Source organism: Pseudophryne corroboree, chromosome 4 (assembly GCF_028390025.1).
Source record: "Pseudophryne corroboree isolate aPseCor3 chromosome 4, aPseCor3.hap2, whole genome shotgun sequence".
Taxonomy (NCBI): domain Eukaryota; kingdom Metazoa; phylum Chordata; class Amphibia; order Anura; family Myobatrachidae; genus Pseudophryne; species Pseudophryne corroboree.
The window spans coordinates 244,940,613-244,963,484 of record NC_086447.1 but is presented as its reverse complement, the minus strand read 5'-3'; the positions used below and the strand labels follow the sequence as shown (position 1 = coordinate 244,963,484).

The 22,872-nt window shown below is 46.5% G+C and overlaps 1 protein-coding gene across 2 annotated transcripts in view; it reads left to right on the top strand.

Moving 5' to 3' along the window:
- Positions 1-22,872, top strand: part of PLS1 (plastin 1) — a 285,009-nt gene that overhangs the window by 180,060 nt on the left and 82,077 nt on the right. For both annotated transcript variants that reach the window (XM_063915993.1, XM_063915994.1), the window contains exons 4-5: positions 11,040-11,169; positions 11,332-11,464. In XM_063915993.1, the coding sequence (XP_063772063.1) occupies positions 11,040-11,169; positions 11,332-11,464 (263 nt within the window). The remainder of the gene's footprint in view (positions 1-11,039; positions 11,170-11,331; positions 11,465-22,872) is intronic.

Below are 22,872 nucleotides of genomic sequence, written 5' to 3'. Positions count from 1 at the left end.
TGGTGCTTAGACAAATTAAACAGTATGCCGCTGATGTAGTATGTCTTATGGAAACTCACTTGGTGGGCAGTAGGATCCTTTCCCTTAAGAGACCTTGGGTAGGTTGGGCATTCCATTCTATGCACACTTCTGCCTCTCGGGGGGTCTCTGCCCTTATAAAGAAGACCGTTCCCTTTGTGTTGGACTCTGTACAATCGGATCCATGGGGAAGGTATGTGTTTTTAAAGTGTAGAATTCATTGTGCCCCTCTGCTTTTATTGTCCTCCCCCATACTCCTCCGATGTCCTGAAAAAAGCTGCAGGGTTTATGGCCTTGTCACCGGGAACACCTGTAGTTTGTCTGGGGGATTTCAATAATGTGTTAGATGTAGCGCTGGATAGATTCTCTACTACTCCCTCTGGTCTGCATTCTGGAAAATCTGGCTTTGCTGATGTTGTGTCGGGGTTGGGCCTGGTCGATCCCTGGAGACTGAGACACCCATCTGTTAAACAATATTCCTGCTTCTCACATTCCCACTCCTCGTTCTCTAGGATTGACCTGGCCCTCCTTTCGAGCAACCTGATCCCTAGGGTTCGGGATAGTAGATATGAGACTAGAGGTATATTGGATCACTCCCCTTTAACCTTGGTCTAGGATTTTAACTGCTCCAGAGGCCAGCCTGTGTGGAAGTTCAATCCGTTCTGGCTCGTACATATGGGCGACGGCTCCGATTTGGTGGCTGCATGGCGGGAATTTTTTTAGATAAATAAGGCTGGGCAGTCTATTTCTATTTTATGGGATGCCTTTAAGGCCTTTTTGAGGGGAACCTTAATTAAAAGGGTGGCTAATTTAAAGTCCTTTTTTAGGCGCCGGGAGTCCGAATTGGAAACCCTAAGTGTTGCTGCATAAGCACAATATCTGCAGGATTGTTTGGACAGTTCCAAATCGGCATGGTTGTCAGCCCAGGGGGAGTGGAAAGATTATCTCATGGAAAAGACTCAGCATAGACTCCTTTTTTCCTCTCATGCCTTTTATGCTTCTGGGGATAGGCCGGGATTGTATTTAGCTTCTCTGGCACGGGGTGAGAGGTCTTCTAACATCGTGGCTGAAATTGAGGCCTGAGATGGTACCACTTTATTGCAGACTCCACAAATTGCATCGGAATTTGTGTCCTATTATAGGTGTTTGTATAGCTCTAAATTAGACTGTACCTCGATGCAATTAGATGACTATTTACAGACTATACAAGTCCCCTTGCTGATTTGTGAGGCACATGATTTCCTCGAGGCACCTATTTCGCCAGAGGAAATTGTGGCTGCTATCAAGGCCGCTCCCAATGGGAAGGCTTCGGGACTGGACGGTATACCGTCTGACCTCTATAAGTGTCATTTAGATTTTTTTGTCCCCCAATTACTTGAGTTATATAATCAGATATTTGCACAGGAATCCCTTCCCTTGTCCATGGCGGAGGCATTGATTGTTGTCCTTCCTAAGCCTGACAAGGATCACAGGAAGGTTGATTCTTATCGCCCAATCTCCCTTCTGCCCACCGACATCAAAATTCTGGCCAAGGTCCTGGCATGTAGACTGAATCAAGTTATTACGCAGCTTATACACCCCGATCAGAAAGGGTTTATGCCCAATAAATCAACGTCCATTAATCTTAGATGTTTATTTACCCATTTACAGATCCCCCGTGAAGCACCCTCCTCCATAGTTGTATCATTAGACGCCGCTAAGGCCTTTGATTCCGTGGAGTGGGCGTACTTGTGGAACATCATGCGTAAGTTTGGTATAGGCCCCAACTTTATTAAATTTGTTCGGTTGATGTATTCCTCTCCCTTGGCCAGAGTGGCGGTGAATGGCTTTGTATCACACTCCTTCCCTTTGTCTAGAGGTACACGTCAGGGGTGCCCACTGTCCCCTACCCTTTTTGCTATGGCCATTGAACCCCTTGCATGCCTTCTGCGGGCAAACTCTGAGATTTTTGGTTTTAAAGTAGGCACCAAGGAGGAGAAAATAGCTCTGTATGCCGACGATATTCTGCTGTTTGTGGATCGCTATGCTGAGTCTATGCCTAAGTTATTAGAAATTATTAACGAGTTCGGGTGTTATTCTGGGCTCCTGATTAATTGGGAGAAATCCTCCATTATACCGTTTCGAGGTGAGATCCCTGCCTCCCCATTGGTTGCTCTCCCATTACGATGGGTGAACTCCTTTAAATATTTGGGCATTTGGGTATCTAATGACCCTCACAAATTTACCTCCCTCAATGTCACACCGCAAGTAACTTATCTTCGCGGTAAAGTGAAGTTCTGGGGGAAATTGCCCCTGACGGTTACAGAGAGGGTTAACATGGTGAAAATGGTCTTTCAGCCCAAACTCCTGTATATTCTACAACAATCTCCTGTATACATCCCTCAGAAGACTTTTAAACGTATAGATGGTCTGCTATCTTCATTAATTTGGGCTAGTAAACTGGCACTGTTGAAACTTGATACTTTGACCAGGTCAAAAACTTTAGGGGGTTTGGCTCTTCCCAACTTTCATTTTTATTACTTTGCAGCACAATTAGCACATCTTTGGGAATGGCTTAATGATTCTGACAACTCGAGTTTGCACTCGCAGCTGGTAATACAGGAATACCCAGGTGGTTCCCCGTTGAGACTGCTTCTCTGTGGAAACGTCAAAATGTCATCATTACCACTCATAAAACAATATATTATTATTTGGAGGCTGGTGCACTCTATACTGCAAGGACATGGTATTGACAATAAATATGGATTGCCCGAGTTGTGTCAGCTTCAAATCAGGGGGGTATGTGAGCCATGGGGAGTGTTTTCATTGGGACACTTATACACTGATGGGGTTTTTAGATCCTTTCAGCAGCTTCAACATGAATTTAATGTCCCCTCTGCATATTTTTTTCGCTTCCTCCAATTGCGACATGCTATGTCTGCCCAATTCCCTGATGGCCCTCCGGCTCTTGCTGTTTCCCCGGTTAAATTACTATTGCAAACGGTGGGATCCGGACATTTAGTCTCTAAAATATATGGCCGTATACTTCAAATGCATCATATAGACTCCCTTGTCTCCCTTAAGACTAAGTGGGAATCTGATCTGGGTCCATTGTCGGATGACATATGGGAGGGTGCTCTGGGATCTTGTCGGTTTTCAACTTCCTCTGTCCGATATCAGCAAATTCAATTGTTCGTATTACATAGGGTATATATGACCCCAGTGAGGCTGTCGCATATAGGAGGATCCCATAGCTCAAAATGCCCCAAGTGTGGCAGTCTGGGAGCAGACTTTTGGCATATGCTCTGGCTATGTCCCATGGTGTCGGTTTTTTGGGAGGAAGTTATGCGTGCTATAGTTGAAACGGGTGTCCCTTCTTCCATACTTACACCTATCACTTGTGTATTAGCGGCTATAGATGAGGAGGTTCTGGATCCACCCGGTCGACGCTATGTTGTGAACTTCTGTACTTTGGCCAAGGTTTGCATAGCCAGACTGTGGTTGGCTAATGAATCCACGGCCCCACAATCCTGGATTTCTCTGGTTAACGCTTCTGTTACACATGAAAAATTTGTATTTCTGGCCAGGAATGTGGAAAAAAAGTTTATTGCTATATGGGGAAAGTGGATGAGTTCTCGCTACTTTACGAATAATTACTGTTGAGCCTTAGAGTTATCTAATTAACTGTTATGCGGGCCTTCTGTGGGAGGTTTGTGGGGTTGCGGCCCGCAGCCGGCCGGGTTCATATGAATGTTAACACTGTAATAACGTGGTGCGCTGTGTTAAATATATAGTACTACTATGTCACCAATGCTCTACTAATGTCTGACTTTGACTGGGATCCATATCCGCACGTCCCGCTCTGCTCTTTATGTACAACCGTAAGCCTGTTGTTGATTTTGCTGTTTTTATTTTTTATTTGTTTTATTTTATTTTGTTTTGAATTGCCTTTTGCACTGTTTAATTGTAAAACTATCTAAAATCCAATAAAAATTTAATGACTTTAAAAAAAAAAATTGAAGTTGGTGCGGAGGAATTCAGCGTCCTGGTGGGGGACATGAAGCAGCATAGCCTCTGATTTGGAATAATTAATCTTGTAGCCTGATATAAAGCTATAAGAACGGAGGACTGAGAATAAATGTGGGAGTCAGAGAAAGTAGAATGTCATCAGCGAAGAGGGAGATTTTAGGGTCGGTACGGCCTACTTATATACCATGTATACCCTGATGAGCTCTAATTTGAGAGGCGAGCGGCTCAATAACGAGAGCGAATATTAATGGTGAGAGGGTGCATCCCTGATGTGTACCATTTGATATGCAGACCGGGGCAGACGGGACGCCGTTGATTAAGACTGTGGCAGAGGGGGTTGAGTATAGTGCAGAACACCCAGGGCTGTCTTAACAGCAGTGTAGGCCCCTGGGCACAACAATGCACTGGGCCCCCTACCCATCCTCCAGCGGAAGGGGTGGGGGGTGCTATCAGCGTAGTTTTGATGTCCCGCGGGCGGTAAAGGGTGTACTATCTTCCGCTCAGCGTGTAGAACCTGGAACAGTAATTTCTGCTAATTACTCTTTTACTGCACAGATGGAGATAAACTGTAGAAGGGGGCATTGGGCTGAATTAAGAAGCCCTGGTACATGATTCCAGGGTGGTAGGGGCTGTTTAATACGTTGGGGAGGGGTGGATAATGGAGTGGGCTTAATATTTATAATTATCCGGTGGAAGGGTAGCTTGCTTGACTGCAGATATCTCAGGTTCCTGAAAATATATTTCTTAGCTTTGAATGGGATAAAAAACTAGAGAGTCCCACCTTTCAGATGGTTTTGGGGACTTGGGGATCAGAGTTCAGGAGCCAAAGCAATTCACCAATGAAAATCTAAAACTACATATTAGGCGTGTGGAGCTGGAGCAGGGACCAGTTGCTTGAAGGCTGATATCTCTGGTTCTGGGCATAGTAGAGACAAACTGCCAGTGTCCACTAAAAGGGGAGAGTCACAGCTTTTGGCTTATACCCTCAGAAATACTTTAAGTCAGACAAAATCCTAGATATCAGGCTGGGAAGAACAATTAACAGGCTTGGTTGGGGACCACTGCTTTCAAGTCAGATATCTCCGGTTCCACAGGGCCGATTTTCAAAAATCAGATACCCCTGGAAAGAGGGGACCCTCAGCTATCAGCTTAGGGCCCTTATACTCCTGGGGCCCTTGGGCAAGAGCCCATTGAGCCCATACGAAAAGACGGCCCTGAGAACACCAGTGAGACAGATCACCAGACAAGCCATAGGCCTCCAGGGCAGCTCTCAGAAAACTCCAGGAGATCCGATCGAAAGCTTTTTCAACATCTAAGGAGAGCATGATAGTAGGGGACCCTCTGGAGTTCGAGATGTGTATAAGATCGATAGCACGTCTTGGGTTATCCATCACCTGGCGGCCCGGAATAAACCCCACCTGGTCGTAGTGGACAAGGGAAGGGAGAAATGGGTTAAGGCGGTTGGCCAAGATTTTAGTAAAAATTTTCAAGTCCAAGTTCAGGAGGGAGATAGGTCGGTAACTAGCACAGTTAAGGGTGTCTTTGCCTTTCTTAGGGATCACCACAATTCTGGCCTCTAACATCTCAGGAGGAAAAGAGTCGCCATGGATAATCCTGTTAAACAGGGACTGAAGGTGGGGGGGAGAGAATGTCGGAGAATTTTTTGTAGTAAAGAGCTGTAAACCCATCCGGACCAGGGGATTTACCGATATTTTGCATGAGTATAGTCTGGGCAATTTCGTCCACCGAGATCTCACTGTTAAGATGATCCAGGGCGTCCTGAGGCAGTTTAGCCAGGTTGGAAGCAGAGAGAAAATGAGAGACCAGGTCAGAGTGGGATGGGGAGGATGAAGCAGTCGAGGGGGGTGGTAGGTTGTACAAGTCAGTATAGTAGGATTGGAAGGCGGCCCTAATGGCGACAGGGTCATGAACTAACTGATTGTGGGGGCCTCTAATAGAGATAATATTAGATTTGGCTCTTGCGGATCAGAGTCGTGCCGCCAGGATTTTGTCTGCTTTATCCCCCTTCTCATAAAAAGACTGGCAAAGCAATTTAAGACGTTTCGCCACCATTCTAGAGAGAAGGAGATCGAGTTTCGCTTTGACTGTACGGAGTTCAGACAAAATAGCCTGGTCAGAGGACGCCTTATGCTGGGTCTCAAGAATGTAGAGTTTAATAGAGAGTTTGTTAAACTGGGTGAGAGACTGTTTTTTGGCCTTAGAGGCCAGGCTAATGATGTGCCCACAAAGAACTGCCTTGTGTGCCAGCCAGAGGGTGGACCTAGAAATGTCTGGGGAGTCATTCAGGGCAAAATAGTCGGAGAGTTTGTCCCAAAGATTAGAGCGTATCTCCGGGTTGTGAAGGAGGGAGTCGTTAAGACGCCATGTCATGGGACGGGGGCGGGAGAGTAGGCCCGAGAGGTCGCAAGAGATAGGGGCACGGTCAGACCAGATTAATGGGTGAATGTGGGCAGCGTGGAGATTCAGGGCAAGTTCGTGGCTGAGCAGGACCATGTCGACACAGGAGTAGGAATTATGAGGTGAGGAATAAAGGGTATAGTCACGCGCAGAGGGGTCTTTTATCCTCCAGGAATCATAGAGGAGCTGGGATCGCATGAGATGGAGGAGGGACCTAGAGTGGAGAGAGTGCGATGGGGAGGCAGAGGACAGAGAGGGAGAATGGTCTATAGTTGGGTTTAAAACAGAGTTGAAATCCCCTGCGAGTATGAGGTCCCCTTGTCGGACTCGAGTAAGGAGGGTATCCAGTTTGGCAAAAAATAACTCTTGATGTTGGTAAGGGGCGTAAATGTTAGCTAAAGTGCATAATTTATTCTTAAGTCTCCCCACCAAGACAAGAAACCGGCCCTCTTTATCGACGTGGGAATCAAGAAGCTCAAAGGTGAGGTGACGGGCAAATAAGATCGCAACCCCCCGTTTTTTGGCCGAATGATCACAAGCATGGAAAGAGTCAGGGTATGGTTTACATTGCAGCGTAGGGCGGGAGTTATGTAGGAAATGAGTCTCCTGGAGAAAGACCAGATCACCCTTATGGAGTTTAAGAGACGCAAAAAGCTTACCTCTTTTTTGGGGACTATTCAGTCCCTTCACATTAAAAGAAAGTACCCGGAGACCCATGGGCAAACAGCAAAGAGGGAGGCTGGACAGAGAGAGTATAGAGCCCTGGAAGTAGCATAAGGAGGTAGAAAAGTATATAAGAAAGATACAAGGCGTAGGACAGCGTGGTCAGGAAGAAGGGAGGAAGAGAAGAAGACCGGAGGGGAGGGTAGTTGGTCATCCGACGGTCGAGGCCAGGACCGGTGTTGCTGACAGGGGGAAGGGATACTAGGTGTCGGGAGTGCACCCAGGTCAGCAATTAGTCTATAAGCCCCAAGGGGGCATGACAAGGCATCCAGACGATGCATCGCAAATCACGTAGCAACGAGAAGAAGACAGACCCCCCCTGGAAAGACCTGAGGGAAAAAGCTAGATAGAAAACAGGAATGAAGTGCAGATGGAGCGCCAGCTCCAGAGAGAAATCGAAAAGGAGAAAAACAGAACATGGAAAAAATAGGTTATCACATTGTAACAAAGGGTAACAACACAGCAGTTGAAAACCGACTAAGGGATCGGGAAATCAGAACATGGGGAATCTAGAGGCAAACAGCTCCCCGGCTAGGGAGTATGACCAGTAAAGGTCGACACAAATAAAGTTACAAGATAACAAATCAGAAAACTTCAGGTCAAATCAGGGAACAGGAGGTGGAGCCGGTGAAGCCGCAGAAGCTGGAACCATAAACCACTCCGAACGGGGAGGCGGAGGTGGCTTCCACTGCGTCCGCGGAGGTAGGCGTGCAGTAGAAAGGTCCTGTTCATCGGGGTGAATACCTAGCTTGGAGAGCAATGATTGAGCCTAGGACAGATTTCTAGCCGTGAGCAGCTTTCCCTGATGCCACACCAGGATGCGGAAGGGGAAACCCCAGCGGTACTTGACGTAATGGTGGGTGAGCAGAGAAGTGATGGGTTTAAAGTCCCTACGCTTGGCCAGAGTAAGCGGGGATAAGTCTTGGAAGATCTGTAGGGAGACATTCTGAAAGGACACAGACCCCAATCGTCGGGCTTCTCTCATAACGGCCTCTTTCACAGTGAAGTAATGCATTCGAAGAATGGCATCCCTGGGCTGGGAAGAGTCTTGGGAGCGTGGTCGGAGGGCTCGATGTGCTCGGTCCAGAAGAAGGTGGTCTTCAGGGGTGTCAGGTGATAGGTGGGTAAAGAGGCGCTTAAGGTAGAGATCAAGATGGGCCGCTTCAATCTCTTCAGGAATACCCCGAATCCTCAGATTATTTCTCCTTGCCCTATTGTCCTGATCTTCATGTTCCTCCTGCAATTGGGCAACATCTTGGTGGAGCTGATGGAAACCGGTCTCGACCGATTGTTGGAACGTCACCACCTCAGGTTGATCAGTTCTGGAGCCAATTTCCGCAATATCGGCCTTCAGGAAGTGGAGAGCCTGGACAGAGGTCTTAACATCCCACACCTCCTTAAGGAGGAAGAGAAAGTCCCTGCGGGTAAGGGGTGTGAGATCATCGTCCTCAGGGTCGGAGTCAGGGAGGCCATGGGAGTGTTCAGAAGCATCAGACCTGCTCATGGCTGGGGTGCTTTTTTTTTAGTAAGGAATGGTGTGAGGTCAGACCCCTGTGATTTTTTACCACCTCTGGGCATCTTGGACAGACGGAAATAGGGGCAGTCCATAATGGGAGGCAGAGAAGGCGCTCCAGCAGTATAGCTCAGGACCAGGGGGGGTAGGGCGGAAATTTTAGAGAAGTGTCATGACGTGGTCAGCAAACCAGCGTGGGTGAGACAGGGCTGGGGAGTTTCGGCAGGGCCCCAAGAGGGAACCAGACAGCCAGGGGCAGAGGCTGCAGGAGATGGAACACTGCTCCCAGGTAATCCACCCCTATTCAGGGTCGGCAGAGATGATTCCTTGGCACGGACCAGTCAGTGACCAGGGTAGTACCAGTAGCAGGCAGCAGGAGAGTGGTGTCAGGTCTCAAGAGCAAGGGGGGCCCTCATGGGCACCAGGAGAGGCAGGAGCCTGCGAGGGGGGCAAACACATATGCAGGGCCAATGGAAGTGACTGGGTCCCCAGTCAGGTTGTGATTCGGGCTCCGGAGGGCCGCAGCAGGGAGGCCGCCGGCGTGGGATCCTGGGCTGCAGGAGTGCTGGAGGGCCACAGGCTGCCGGGGGAGCGGGGGATCAATGCCGGGCAGAGGCACCTGAGAGCCCGTTTGGTGAGGCAGGGGGAGCTGGGAGAGGGTAAAGAAAGAGAGCAGGAGACCACGCTGAACCCCAGTGGAGGAAGTTCTTATATAGCAAGGGGGGGGGGCGCTTCGGGGCACAGGCAGCGCCCTCGGGAGAGGGATGAAGCAGCTGAGAGGCGGGTCAGGCATGGCAAGATGGCCGCCGCCGGTGGAGGGGACCCAGCACCTATGAAGGAGCTCCAGCGGGCGGGGAACAGAGGCCCGCAGCTCGTCGCCTCCCCCGCTGCTTGGAGACAGGAGAGAGGCTGTGAGGGAGCCGGCCGAGAGGCAGGAGGGAGCCGCAGCCGGCGGCCGTCGCGCACCAGATTCCCGAACCTGTGCAGTGCAAGCACCGCAGCTCCGACCTCCCGGCGGGGGACCGGGACGCTACTCGGCGGGACGAGGGTACCTGATCGTCGGCAGTAGATCGGAGAGACCCGCGGGCAGTTCAGGAGAGGCACCAGGCAGCTTTTCTCAGCGGCAGCAGGCATGGACAGGGTCCTCCAACGTCAGCCTCCGGTCCGGCTTTGGGGGAAATCGCGGTCCCTGCTGGAGGTGTACTGGAAGGCCGCAACCCGCAGAGGGACAGGAGATCCCCCCCGGCTGGGCGAACACTTAACCCGACAGCACAATAGGTCGTGCTAGGGAAGGGGCACTGAATGGAGTAAAACTGGCAGCAGCAGACGGGATTATAGATGTCTAATTAGCCGGGTGGTGCAGAGCCTCAGGGAGACTCGTCCAGTCGTGATGGCTGCCAAGCCACGCCCCCATGTTGTTATATTTTAAAGTCTTCACTAACTAAACATGCAGAGGGTGACTGAGGGTGTTGCAGACTTGCTTTACAAAATGAACTGTATGGAGTCACATATAGGACCAGGTCCAGTCACAGCAATGTAAAAGGAGGCTTTTTAACCTGCAATCAAAAGACTATACAAAGCCAGAAAATCAGGAAGGTACAGTAATACCCCTTTCAGACTGACCAAAATTTCCCGCGTTATTGCACATGAACGCTCATCAACCCGGGAAATTGCTCAGTGTGAAAGGGTACAGAATCAATATCCCGGGACGAGCATCCCGGTATTTCATCCGAGGTCTCTACCAGGGTTGAATCCGGGATCGTCCCGGGATGCGGTGCAGTGTGAACGGTTATGCCGGGTCAAGGAGACCCAGCACCCATTCTCTGCATAGGAGGAGGCGGCGCTTGGAGATGATTATCTCCAAGCACAGCCTCCGGTAGTGTCAGCGATGACGTCACCAACCCGGCAATATGCCAGGTCGGACCGCAAGTCTGAAGGGGTCTCAAGCCGGGTCACACCTGGGAAGCACCCGTGTACACATTCCCGGGTGCAACCTGGCTCTTGTCAGTCTGAAACGGTACTGGAGCAGTGACTTTCTCACCAAGAAAAATATGTCACAGGGTTCATTAAGGACAAAGCCACGGTGCCAGGGCATACATATGGGATTGAAATAAAAAGTGATGTTCCCTTAGTGCTAGTAATGTAGTTTGGTCACTCCTGGTGCTTATCAGTGTGAATAAGCACATATTAAGCGCATAGTCCCATGGATGCTGGAACGGCAGGAGGGGCTATTTGGTGTGACTTGAGCCACAGTATATAAGGACACATCTGTAATAAAGTAGTGTTTTTTAATTAAGCAGTAGTAATAATAAATAATAACTCTTTCACTATTTAATTTTATACTTTTCACTTTACCTAGTTGATACAAGATCTGAAAAGTAAAGATGTGAGTCGAACATTCCGAAAGTCAATCAACAGGAGACAAGGGATAACGGCGATAGGAGGCACATCTGCTATTTCCAGCCAGGGAACACAGCATTCCTATTCAGGTGAGATGCAGCAGCCTCCACTTCCTCCTACTTTCATCCCTTTATTCCTTTATTGAAAGCACTGATAAGTGATACTCTGACATGCTTCTCTGGGAATGGGGTTATCATGGGGCAAGTCATTGCCTTCATCCTGTCACTCTTCTGTGCTGCTACTGTTTTCAGAGGAAGAGAAAGTGGCTTTTGTTAACTGGATAAATAAAGCATTAAAAGATGATCCACACTGTCAGCATCTTCTGCCCATGGACCCATCCAACAACAGCCTCTTCACATCACTACGAGATGGCATTTTGCTATGGTAAGTGCTAGAAATATTCCATAATGCCTTATCTTAAAATTTATATGTAGCATGCACATTCTGTAGTATGTTGATCTTGAAGGCTAAATAAAATGTATTAACATTGATTATCTACTTAGGGGGGTATTCAATTAGTGGCGTTTTTAGACCAGTCCAAAAAAACTGCACTTTTCACCTGTTTTTATCTAACATTAACATTTGACCTATTCAATGCCTGTGCCGGTTGTTGTTTTTTTCCGACTTGTTGGGCGAAAACTAAGTGGATTGGTGAATTTGCCGGCGATCCACGTGTTTTGACAAATTTGCGGGCGTTTTCGACAGTATTTGGGTCCGTTTTCGCCCGTGCCGATTAGAGAAAAAAAAAAACCTGAAGGTATGGGTGAATTTGCTGAGGCCGATTTTCCGACTGTCAGAAACTTTGGCACTGATTGAATATACCCCTATATCTATAGCCAGATTAGCCAAGACTGTATAGCTACAGTATATATTATTACTTAGAAGAATAGCGCTGAAAATGTTTTATTTTAGAAACCTTTTACCATTTATTATAAATCATATTTTTTGTTTTCTTTTCCATGTTAAATTATTGTAATAATATAACATTCTGTACTGTATATACAGTACATTCAGCTCTGTAAATAACACAACTAGAACCCTAGTAAATGACACAACTAGAACCCTTTTTAAAATACTTTTATTTAACATTTCTATTGTTTTGTGTTATAATTTTTAATCATATTTAGATGTTTAAATGTAATGTTTACAATTATTAATTATTGTCTCTGGTGCTCATTTTCAGTGATTACAGTATTTTAGATCATTTATATAGCATCAAGAAAAAGTGAGGAATTAGTTGACATAATCTGTTGTTTTCATTTCTCTATCACTTAATCTTTTTACTTTAGTTTTTATTAATATATGCTGGAAAGAAATTGATATTATTGTAACAACATTACAGTTTACATTGAGTGGAGTTTGTTGTGTAATAAAATGTAGGTATATGTATAGTATGGGACATGTAATAAAGGTTTTAAAAAATGAACGGGGTAGATACAGTGAAATAATACAACATTTAATGATCTATTAACTCTGTTAATGGAAAGTTTTTGTGCCAATGATTTAGCATCCCTGTAATAGCAACTAATGAATTCTATTTCTGCCTAAATTAATCTCCTGCTCTTTGTTGGGTTAACATAATGAGAAATATGAGATGCATATGCATTTTTCATGCTTTGTCCACGGTCCCAGTTGTTTTCAACCAGTTAGTTTGGTACATGGCATATTAATTAAACATCAACTGAATGGTGTAATCATTTTAGAAACTGTTTTGATGTACAGGGTGAGACAAAAGAAACTCCCAGATTTTAAATGTTAACAAAAAAGCTATGGTAAATGCTATTCAGACTTTTAGTACATAATCTAAAAGTGCATGGAATACAGTTTATTTTCAATTGGTTTTAAATGTATCATCCAGATGGTGGCCTTCATTTGTGATACACGTTTGTAGCTGATTTTTGAAGCTTCACATCACCTGCATGTCTGGCCTTATCGCTGCAATTTCTTGACAAACCTCACTTTCATTTGTCTTCCTACTGTACGTTAACAAGCAATATTGTCATTACTGGGTGGAAAACAATCATCAGCTTCATGAAAGCACTCTACACAGCCAACGTGGGCCAACTGATGTCTACAAACATTGACCAAGAACCATTAATGAACTGAAGGCTGCTATATGCTAAGAAATTTCGATATCTTATTCAAAACCAATTGAAAAAAAAACTGTTTACCATGCCTTTTTTGTTAACCATGAAAGTCTGTGAGTTTTTCCCCCCCTCACTCTGTACTGTATATGGACATTCCAATTTTAAGCAAATGAATGTTATAAGACGTGATGAGTGTGAAACATTCTCAGTGCAAGTATACTTAAACTATCCCACACAATGGGAGGTATTCAAATAATATATCACGCCCAATCTCCTTTCTAAAGTGATCCCTGTTATCGTGCATATCGCGCCCAGGTTTAGCTGCAGATATACTATGTGCAGAGAGAGTTAGATTTGGGTGGGATGTGTTCAAACTGAGATCTAAATTGCAGTGTAAAAATAAAGCAGACAGTATTTACCCTGCACAGAAACAATATAACCCACCCAAATCTAACTCTCTCTGCACATGTTATATCTGCCCCACTTGCAGTGCACATGGTTCTCTCCAACTGCTAACAAATTTGCTGCTGCGATCATGTCTGAATTACCCCCATTTCTCTGACGTCCTAGTGGATGCTGGGTACTCCGTAAGGACCATGGGGTATAGACGGGCTCCGAAGGAGACTGGGCACTCTTAAAAGAAAGATTAGGTACTATATCTGGTGTGCACTGGCTCCTCCCTCTATGCCCCTCCTCCAGACCTCAGTTAGTATCTGTGCCCGGCCAGAGCTGGATGCACCCTAGGGGCTCTCCTGAGCTTCCTAGAAAAGAAAGTATTTGTTAGGTTTTTTATTTTCAGTGAGATCTGCTGGCAACAGACTCACTGCTACGTGGGACTGAGGGGAGAGAAGCGAACCTACCTACTTGCAGCTAGCTTGGGCTTCTAAGGCTACTGGACACCATTAGCTCCAGAGGGATCGAACACAGGCCCAGTCCTCGGTCGTCCGGTCCCGGAGCCGCGCCGCCGTCCCCCTTGCAGAGCCAGAAGAACGAAGAGAAGTTGAAAATCGGCGGCTGAAGACTCCGGTCTTCATTAAGGTAGCGCACAGCACTGCAGCTGTGCGCCATTGCTCCCTTAGCACACCACACACTCCGGTCACTGATGGGTGCAGGGCGCTGGGGGGGGCGCCATGGGCAGCAATTAGATTACCTTACTTGGCGAAAAGCACATAATACAGTCTGATAAACTGTATATGTGCATTAACCCCCGCCATTAAAGTACATAAAAGGACAGAAGCCCGCCGCTGAGGGGGCCGGGCCTTCTTCCTCAGCACACCGGCGCCATTTTCTCTTCACAGCTCAGCTGGAAGGAAGCTCCCCAGGCTCTCCCCTGCAGTATCCTGGTACACAAATGGTATAAAAGAGAGGGGGGGCACATAAATTTAGGCGCAAAACTGTGTATATAAGCTGCTATAGGGGAAAAATCACTCAGTATAGTGTACATCCCTGTATTATATAGCGCTGTGGTGTGTGCTGGCATACTCTCTCTCTGTCTCTCCAAAGGGGGAACTGTCTTCAAATAGAGCATCCCCTGTGTGTGTGGTGTGTCGGTACGCATGTGTCGACATGTCTGAGGTAAAAGGCTCCTCTAAGGAGGTGATAGAGCGGAAAAGTGTGTGGGAGGGTGTCTCCGTCAACAACGCCGACACCTGTTTGGATATGTGTAAGTGCTGAGGTAAAATTATTGCACAAAAGGTTAGGGAACAGAAAGGAAATCTACCCTGGTCTGTCCCTATGTCACAGAGTCCTTCAGAGTCTCTCTATGTTCACTATCCAAAATAACAAAGTATCGACACGGAGTTTAACTCCACTGTCGACTACGATAATGCAAAGTTACAGCCAAGAGGGCTAAAAGATATTCAATATATGATTATTGGAATAAAAGATGATTTGCATATCACTGATGACTCATCTGTCCCTGACACGAGGGTACACATGTTAAGGGAAAGAAGGCTGAGGTAAATTTCCCTCCTCTCATGAGGAAAAAGAGCGGGAATCTCCAGACAAGAGACGGCAGCTTCCCACAAGAGATTTCTCAGGCTGTATCCTTTCCCCACTAGGGCCAGGATGTGTTGAGAATCTTCCCCTTGGGTGTCCTGTTTGCACTAGCTATTCTCAGGGATCCTGCAGATAGTGTGCACATTCTAGTATACTACCCAGACCGGCGATTGTGTCGGCATGGGTTTATAGCACTGTGGCAGCGTGGACAGGTACCTTATCGGCAGAGATTGAGACCCTAGTATGCATATAAATATTTTAAGATGCTGTCTTAAGTGATAGATATATAATTATAAAGCATGCCCAAAGGGACATGAGTATACTGGGTCCTAGAGACAAAAGCTATGTCGATTTCTACTTGACGTCTCCTGTAGAATATACATTGGACAGATGATGCCGACTTAAGAGGCATATGGAAGGCTGAGGATTGTGTGGAGAAAGGTTCTCGGGCCTGGTCTCCACAGTTATAGCTGGTAATTCTGATATTTTGCCTTATATTCCTGCACAGCCTAGGAAAGCACGACATTATTAAATGCAGCTTTTCGAATAAAGAAACAAGAAAGTCTGAGGTGCATCCTTTCTTTTCAGAGCCGGGGGCAGAGGAAAGAAGCTGTACAACACAGCTAGTCCCCAGGAACAGAAGTCCTCCCCGGCCTCTACAAAAATCCACCGCATGTCGAATGGGGCTCCACAGGCGGAGCTAGGCCCGGTGGGGACACGCCTTCGTAAGTTCAGCCACAAGTGGGTTCACTCCCTGTTAGATCCCTGGGCAATAGAAATTGTATCGCAGGGATACAGGCTGGACTGTGAGAAGATGCCCCCTCACCGAGGACCCGGCGGGCTTCCCCCCAAGAGAGGGAGCCAGTGTTAACTGCAATTCGTAAATTGTATCTTCAACAGGTGGTGGTCAAGGGTCCCCTCCTTCAACAAGAGGGTGTTATTATTCGACCATGTTATAATCCCGAAACCAGACGGTTCGGTTAGACCCATATTGAATTAAAATCCCTGAACATATACCTGAAAAGGTTCAGGTTCAAGATGGAATCGCTAAGAGCGGTCATTGCATGCCTGAAATTAATCGGGACATAAGGGATGCATACCTTCGTGTCCCCAATTATCCACCTCATCAGGCGTACCTCAGAATTGCGGTACGGGATTGTCATTACCAATTTCACCAAGGTAATTGCGGATATGATGGTGCTCCTGCGGAAGCAAGGTGTCACTATTATCACATACTTGGATGATCTCCTCATAAAAGCGAGATCAAAAGAGCAGTTGCTGGACAGCGTATCACCTTCTCTGGAAGTGAAACGGCAACACGACTGGATTCTATATATTTCAAAGTCGCAGTTGGTTCCTACAGCTCATCTGCCTCGCCTAGGCATGATCCTAGACACAGACCAGAAGAGGGTTTATCTCCCGATAGAGAGAGCTCAGGAGCTCATGACACTGGTCAGGAATCCATTGAAAACCAAAACAGGTGTCAGTGCATCACTGCACTCGAGTCCTGGGAAGGATGATGGCATCATACGAGGCCATCCCCTTCGGCTGGTTCCATGCAAGGACAATGGAACTTACTGGACAAGTGGTCCGGATCACATCTTCAGATGCATCGGTTAATCACCCTATCCCCCAGGGCCAGGGTGTCTCTCCTGTGGTGGCTGCGGAGTGCTCACCTTCTCGAGGGCCGCAGATTCGGCATTCAGGACTGGGTCCTGGTGACCACGGATGCAAGCCTCCGAGGGTGGGGGGCAGTTACACAGGGAAGAAAATTCCAAGGTTTGTGGTCAAGCCAACAGACTTGCCTTCACATCAATATCCTGGAACTAAGGGCCATATACAACGCCCTAAGTCAAGCGGAGTTCCTGCTTCGCGACCAACCGGTTCTTATCCAGTCAGACCGCAGGGGCTCATGTAAACCGCCAGGGCGGCACAAGGAGCGGGGTGGCGAGGGTAGAAGCCACCAGAATTCTTCGCTGGGCGGAGAATCAAGTAAGCGCACTGTCAGCAGTGTTCATTCCGGGAGTGGACACGACCTCCACCCGGGAAAGTGGTGACTTCATCCGCAAGTCTTCACGCAGTTTTGCAAATTGATGGAAACTGCCTCAGGTGGACTACATGGCGTCCCACCTCAATAAAAAGATAAAAAGGTTTTACGCTGGGTCAAGGGACTCTCAGGCGATAGCTGTGGTCGCACTAGTAACACCGTGGGTGTTCCAGTCGGTCTATATATTCCCTCCTCTTCCTCTCAGACCCAAGGGCTGAGAATTGTAATAAACGGAGGAGTGTGAACAATATTCTTTGCTCCGGATTGGCCAAGAAGGACTCGGTACCCGGAACTGCAAGAAATGCTCTCAGAGGACCCATGGCCTCTGCCTCTCAGTCAGGACATGTTGCAACAGGGACCCTGTCTGATCCAAGACTTACCGCGGCTGCGTTGGACGGCATGGCGGTTCAACGCCGGATCCTAGCGGAAAAGGGCATTCCGGATGCAGTTATTCCTACGCTGATAAAGGCTAGGAAAGACGTGACAGCAAGACTTTTTCACTGTATATGGCGAAAATAGGTTGCTTGGTGTGTGGCCGGGAAGGCCCTACAGAGGAATTCCAGGGGGGTCGATTCCTGCACTTCCTACAGTCAGGAGTGACTATGGGCCTAAAATTAGGATCCATAAAGGCCAAGATTTCGGCCCTATCCCTTTTTCTCTCAAAAATAACTGGCTTCACTGCCTGAAGTTCGACGTTGTTACAGGGGTGCTGCATATTCAGCCCCTTTTGTGCCTCCAGTGGCACCTTGGGATCTTAACGTGTGTTGGATTCCTAAAATCCCACTGGTTTGAGCCACTTAAGACCGTGGAGCTAAAATGTCTCACGTGGAAAGTGGTCATGCTTTTGGCCTTAGCTTGGACTAGGCGTGTGTCAGAATTGGCGGCTTTGTCATGTAAAAGCCCATATCTGATCTTCCATATGGAAAGGGCAGAATGGAGGACTCGTCCCCAATTTCTCCCTAAGGTGGTATCATCCTTTCATTTGAACCAACCTATTGTGGTGCCTGCGGCTACTAGGGACTTGGAGGATTCCAAGTTGCTGGACGTAGTCCGGGCCCTGAAACTTTATGTTTCCAGGACGGCTAGAGTCAGAAAAACTGACTCGCTATTTATCCTGCATGCACCCAACAAGCTGGGTGCTCCTGCTTCAAAGCAGACTATTGCTCGCTGGATCTGTAGCACCATTCAGCTTGCACATTCTGCGGCTGGACTGCCGCATCCTAAATCAGTAAAAGCCCATTCCACGAGGAAGGTGGGCTCTTCTTGGGCGGCTGCCCGAGGGGTCTCGGCTTTACAACTTTGCCGAGCTGCTACTTGGTCGGGTTCAAACACTTTTGCAAAATTATACAAGTTTGATACCCTGGCTGAGGAGGACCTTGAGTTTGCTCATTCGGTGCTGCAGAGTCATCCGCACTCTCCCGCCCGTTTGGGAGCTTTGGTATAATCCCCATGGTCCTTACGGAGTACCCAGCATCCACTAGGACGTCAGAGAAAATAAGAATTTACTCACCGGTAATTCTATTTCTCGTAGTCCGTAGTGGATGCTGGGAGCCCGTCCCAAGTGCGGACTCTCTGCAATACATGTATATAGTTATTGCTTAACTAAAGGGTTATTGTATGAGCCATCTGGTGAGAGAGGCTCAGTTATTGTTTATACTGTTAACTGGGTATAGTTATCACGAGTTGTACGGTGTGATTAGTGTGGCTGGTATGAGTCTTACCCTGGATTCCAAATCCTTTCCTAGTAATGTCAGCTCTTCCGGGCACAGTTTCCCTAACTGAGGTCTGGAGGAGGGGCATAGAGGGAGGAGCCAGTGCACACCAGATATAGTACCTAATCTTTCTTTTAAGAGTGCCCAGTCTCCTGCGGAGCCCGTCTATACCCCATGGTCCTTACGGAGTACCCAGCATCCACTACGGACTACGAGAAATAGAATTACCGGTGAGTAAATTCTTATTATTGCAGTATATGTTAATAAGAATATTTGTATCTCATGAAATGACTAAACAGTACATGAAATTATTATACAGTGAACCCCCCGCCTGGATGTGTCTCCCTATTGGGTGTGAAAGGAAACAATTACCAGATAGAAAAGAACAGTCATTTCTTAAAGTGCTTTGTGTCCTCGACACTGTAAAAGTCCCGGGCTCACTGATACCAGTTCTTTTCTAGCTGGTAATTGTTTCCTGTTACACCCAATGGAGAGACACATCCATATTAGTTCAGCATAGGGTTATCACCTCATCCCTTTAATTCTGGACACATATTAATTACACAGGTTCTGTGGCTGGCTGACTTAAAAACTCCATTTCACCTGGTTTTAATCAGCCACAGAACCTGTGTAATTACTACGTGTCCAGAATTACTGGGATGAGGTGGTAACCCTAGTTCAGCTGAGCATGAGTTCCCAGCGGGCGGGATGCCGGCGATCAGAATACCGACTTCGCCATCCCGATAGTTGAAATCCCAACAGGGGAGAGGTAAGACTGTTCCCCCCTCTCCCCTACCCCTAACCTCCCCCCTTAGCTGCTCTGTATAATTTTATAGTATACAAATTATAAATGTTACTTTAATGCTGATTGGTTTCCATGGCAGCTTCTCTACTGGCTCACTTCTCCACTCTTTACACAGCTTAGTACATCTCCCCCATTTTTTTAAATTAAAATATATTGCACTATGGGCCTTAGTCAGAGTTGAAAGCAGCTGTTGCGTCCACGGCTACAGTGCTGGAAGTGCCACGTTTTCTTTCTATAAAAGACCTGGACTTTCAACAGCATGTACAGTCTTGAGAAAAAGCACACCCTGCTCAAAATGCATTGGCGCTAGTACATGCTGTGCCCCTGATACGCTGCTCTGTGATACTGCAAACAAACCTTGAGGCAAGTATTTAAAACGGACACTATCTGGAATCTCTTCTTTTCATTCACAACATTGAGACTCAGTTCCGTTTCTGCCTTTCTTGGTTCAGCTACATTGGGACTTATGTTTTATGTTTATTATTGAGCTTATGCTGTTTTTATTATTGTATCCTAATCTGTGTCAATAAGCACTTGTGTGCCTTTGAATAGATGGCTAATATTTATTAACAAGATACTGTAGGAACTTTATGGTGTGACATATTTAGCCAGGGGACCTCTGCTATTCTCCAACACCGTCTGTCAGTAAATTACATTACATTTCTGCGGTATCCACAAACACTGAAAATGGGATGCAGTTACATTGCCAGCAGTTGGAATCCTGGCGGTCAGGATACCGACGTTGGAATCCCGACTGCTGACATTGCCGCCAGCCAGAATCCCGGCTCACATGGACTATTCCCACTCGTGGGTGTCCACGACACCCATAGAGTGGGAACAGAACCTGTGGCGAGTGCAGCGAGTCACAGAGACCCCAAGGGGCTTTTTAGCGCTCACCCCCGCTGGCGGCTTACTGACTGTCAGGATGTCGTTGACTGTATACAGACGGCCGGCATCCTGACCGTCTGTCGGTAATACATATTGATCCCTAGAAAATAAGCAGATGATTACATTAGATGAACTACGCGATCTAGGTAGAAACGTAAGTCTGTCCTCCTAAAGGAATTCAATATGGAGTTTAATTGCTTACTTACGGAACACATATTATTAACCATTACCATTCACTTTTCTATATTAAGAACATTTTATATTTATTGTGCGATAAGCAAAGCCAGATTAACATATCACAAGGCTACAAACTCCAGACTGATAAGGCTGCACATACCATAAACGTGACGTTCAAGACTGTGACAATGAATATTGTACTGATTATTTACAGGTAATGTAAATTGTAGGAATATACTGTACTTTTCTTAGTGACACTTTTTGTTGCTGTAAGTATTGTATGAGAGTAATGAGTTCTCCAATAAACCCTGCTGAAGACTTGAAGGGACATTTTTGAACTGCAAATATGTAAGTTTGCAAAGAGAAAGGTCCTTTGTAATATCATGTACCTATATCTACACACATGTGCCTACCTGTACAGAGAAGTGCATGAATATGTGGAACAATATGGCAGCATCTGCACAAGTGCAAAGGTTTGCACTGGCCAGTGACAAGAGTTGGGTAGACTGAGATGGGATGGGGCACCTGAGCCTGTCAAGTAAGCATTACTGTGCCACCCCATTGTCCCTTCTTCAGAGTGCCCAGTATTCACAAAGCTGTGTGGCCACCACCACACATTGGCCACTTCTCCTCTGATACTGAGGCTGGATGATCTCTTGGCAGCTATGGATTAAGGCATTTCTTTGCTACCTGTGGATTATTATTATTTTTTTTCTACGTGTCTGTGGTGAGATGCTAATCCCAAAGGGACTTGTGTCTCCAGATTCCAGATTGGGGTATAGCAAGTAACGGACTTGAGAACATTACTTTTTGAACAGCTTTTATTATTGTCATTGCAGCACCAGCGGTTTAAAGCATCAGTAATCTATTATATTCTATTTCAGTATTTATGTGCTACATGCAAAAGCAGCCAGCGTATTCCCTGTATGCAAAACAATTAAATGTATTTGCACCATTTGTATTGTAAGTGTTAGCGTGCCATTGTTATAGAGATCCCCAAAATATAGGTGTGCTCATATAGAAGCATTGGTTCCCAATAGAAGGTACTTCACATCTGATGTTTAAGGAGAACTCAACATAGAATCTTGGACCACATATGGGGTCCAAACCCATAGGCTACTCACCTATTATCTAAAGGAGCAGTATATGTTCTGCAAGGGAAACAATCACCTGCAAAGTACAAGTACAGAAAAGCTAGCATGGAACAGACTTGCACAGTATAGTCAATGCTATTGTATCAAACACAGTACAGGTATTGTATAGTCAGTGCTACATGCTATCATTAGATACCTGTGCAATGATGACTTCTGCCATTCCACACTGAGTAGTTCTTGCCCTCCATGGAGAAAGTGTGCCCTTTGCCGAGCTCCCGCATCATTTCAGCATGTCATAGTCCGGTGGCATTTGCGAGTCAGCAGGTCCTTTAAAGTTTCTGCCAGAATATGATGCTAATTTTGTCATTTACCAAACTGAATATCCCACTTCCACAGCTTTTACTGCTAGTTTTAAAAATGAAATAGAAGAAACAGCATATCAGTTATTTTATTTATTTATTTATTAACAGTTTCTTATATAGCGCAGCAAATTCCGTTGCGCTTTACAATTGCAGTTTTATTCAGAGGGATGTTTAATAAGTAGCAGTATCCTGGGGCATGAGAATAACCTTTTGGGCCTTTTTTTGTTAAAGCAGCATGTACATAGAATACTGTATCTCAATGTTTTATGCAGTTGTACAAAATATAAGAGCATAACAGACATTTACAATTTAATGGAGTATAACAACAGCTGCAGGCTGAATATTGCTTGAGGAGCTGCACTGGATGGACAGTAGGTGGTGCTGTGTGGTTTCTCTTTTTCATGATAGCATAATTCTCCATGGTAAACCAAGTTAACATGTACTGGTCACAGTACATGTTTATCCCACACACTTTCCCTATGTGTTTGATGAACAAGTAGCTTAAGCCCAGTACTCACGGGCCGATCAAGGAGAGATGCGTGCTGAGCGAACCGCTCAGCACACATCTCTCCTGCCGCTCAGCACAGCGCGATCTGTGCTGAGCGTGCGGGGGGAGACGGGG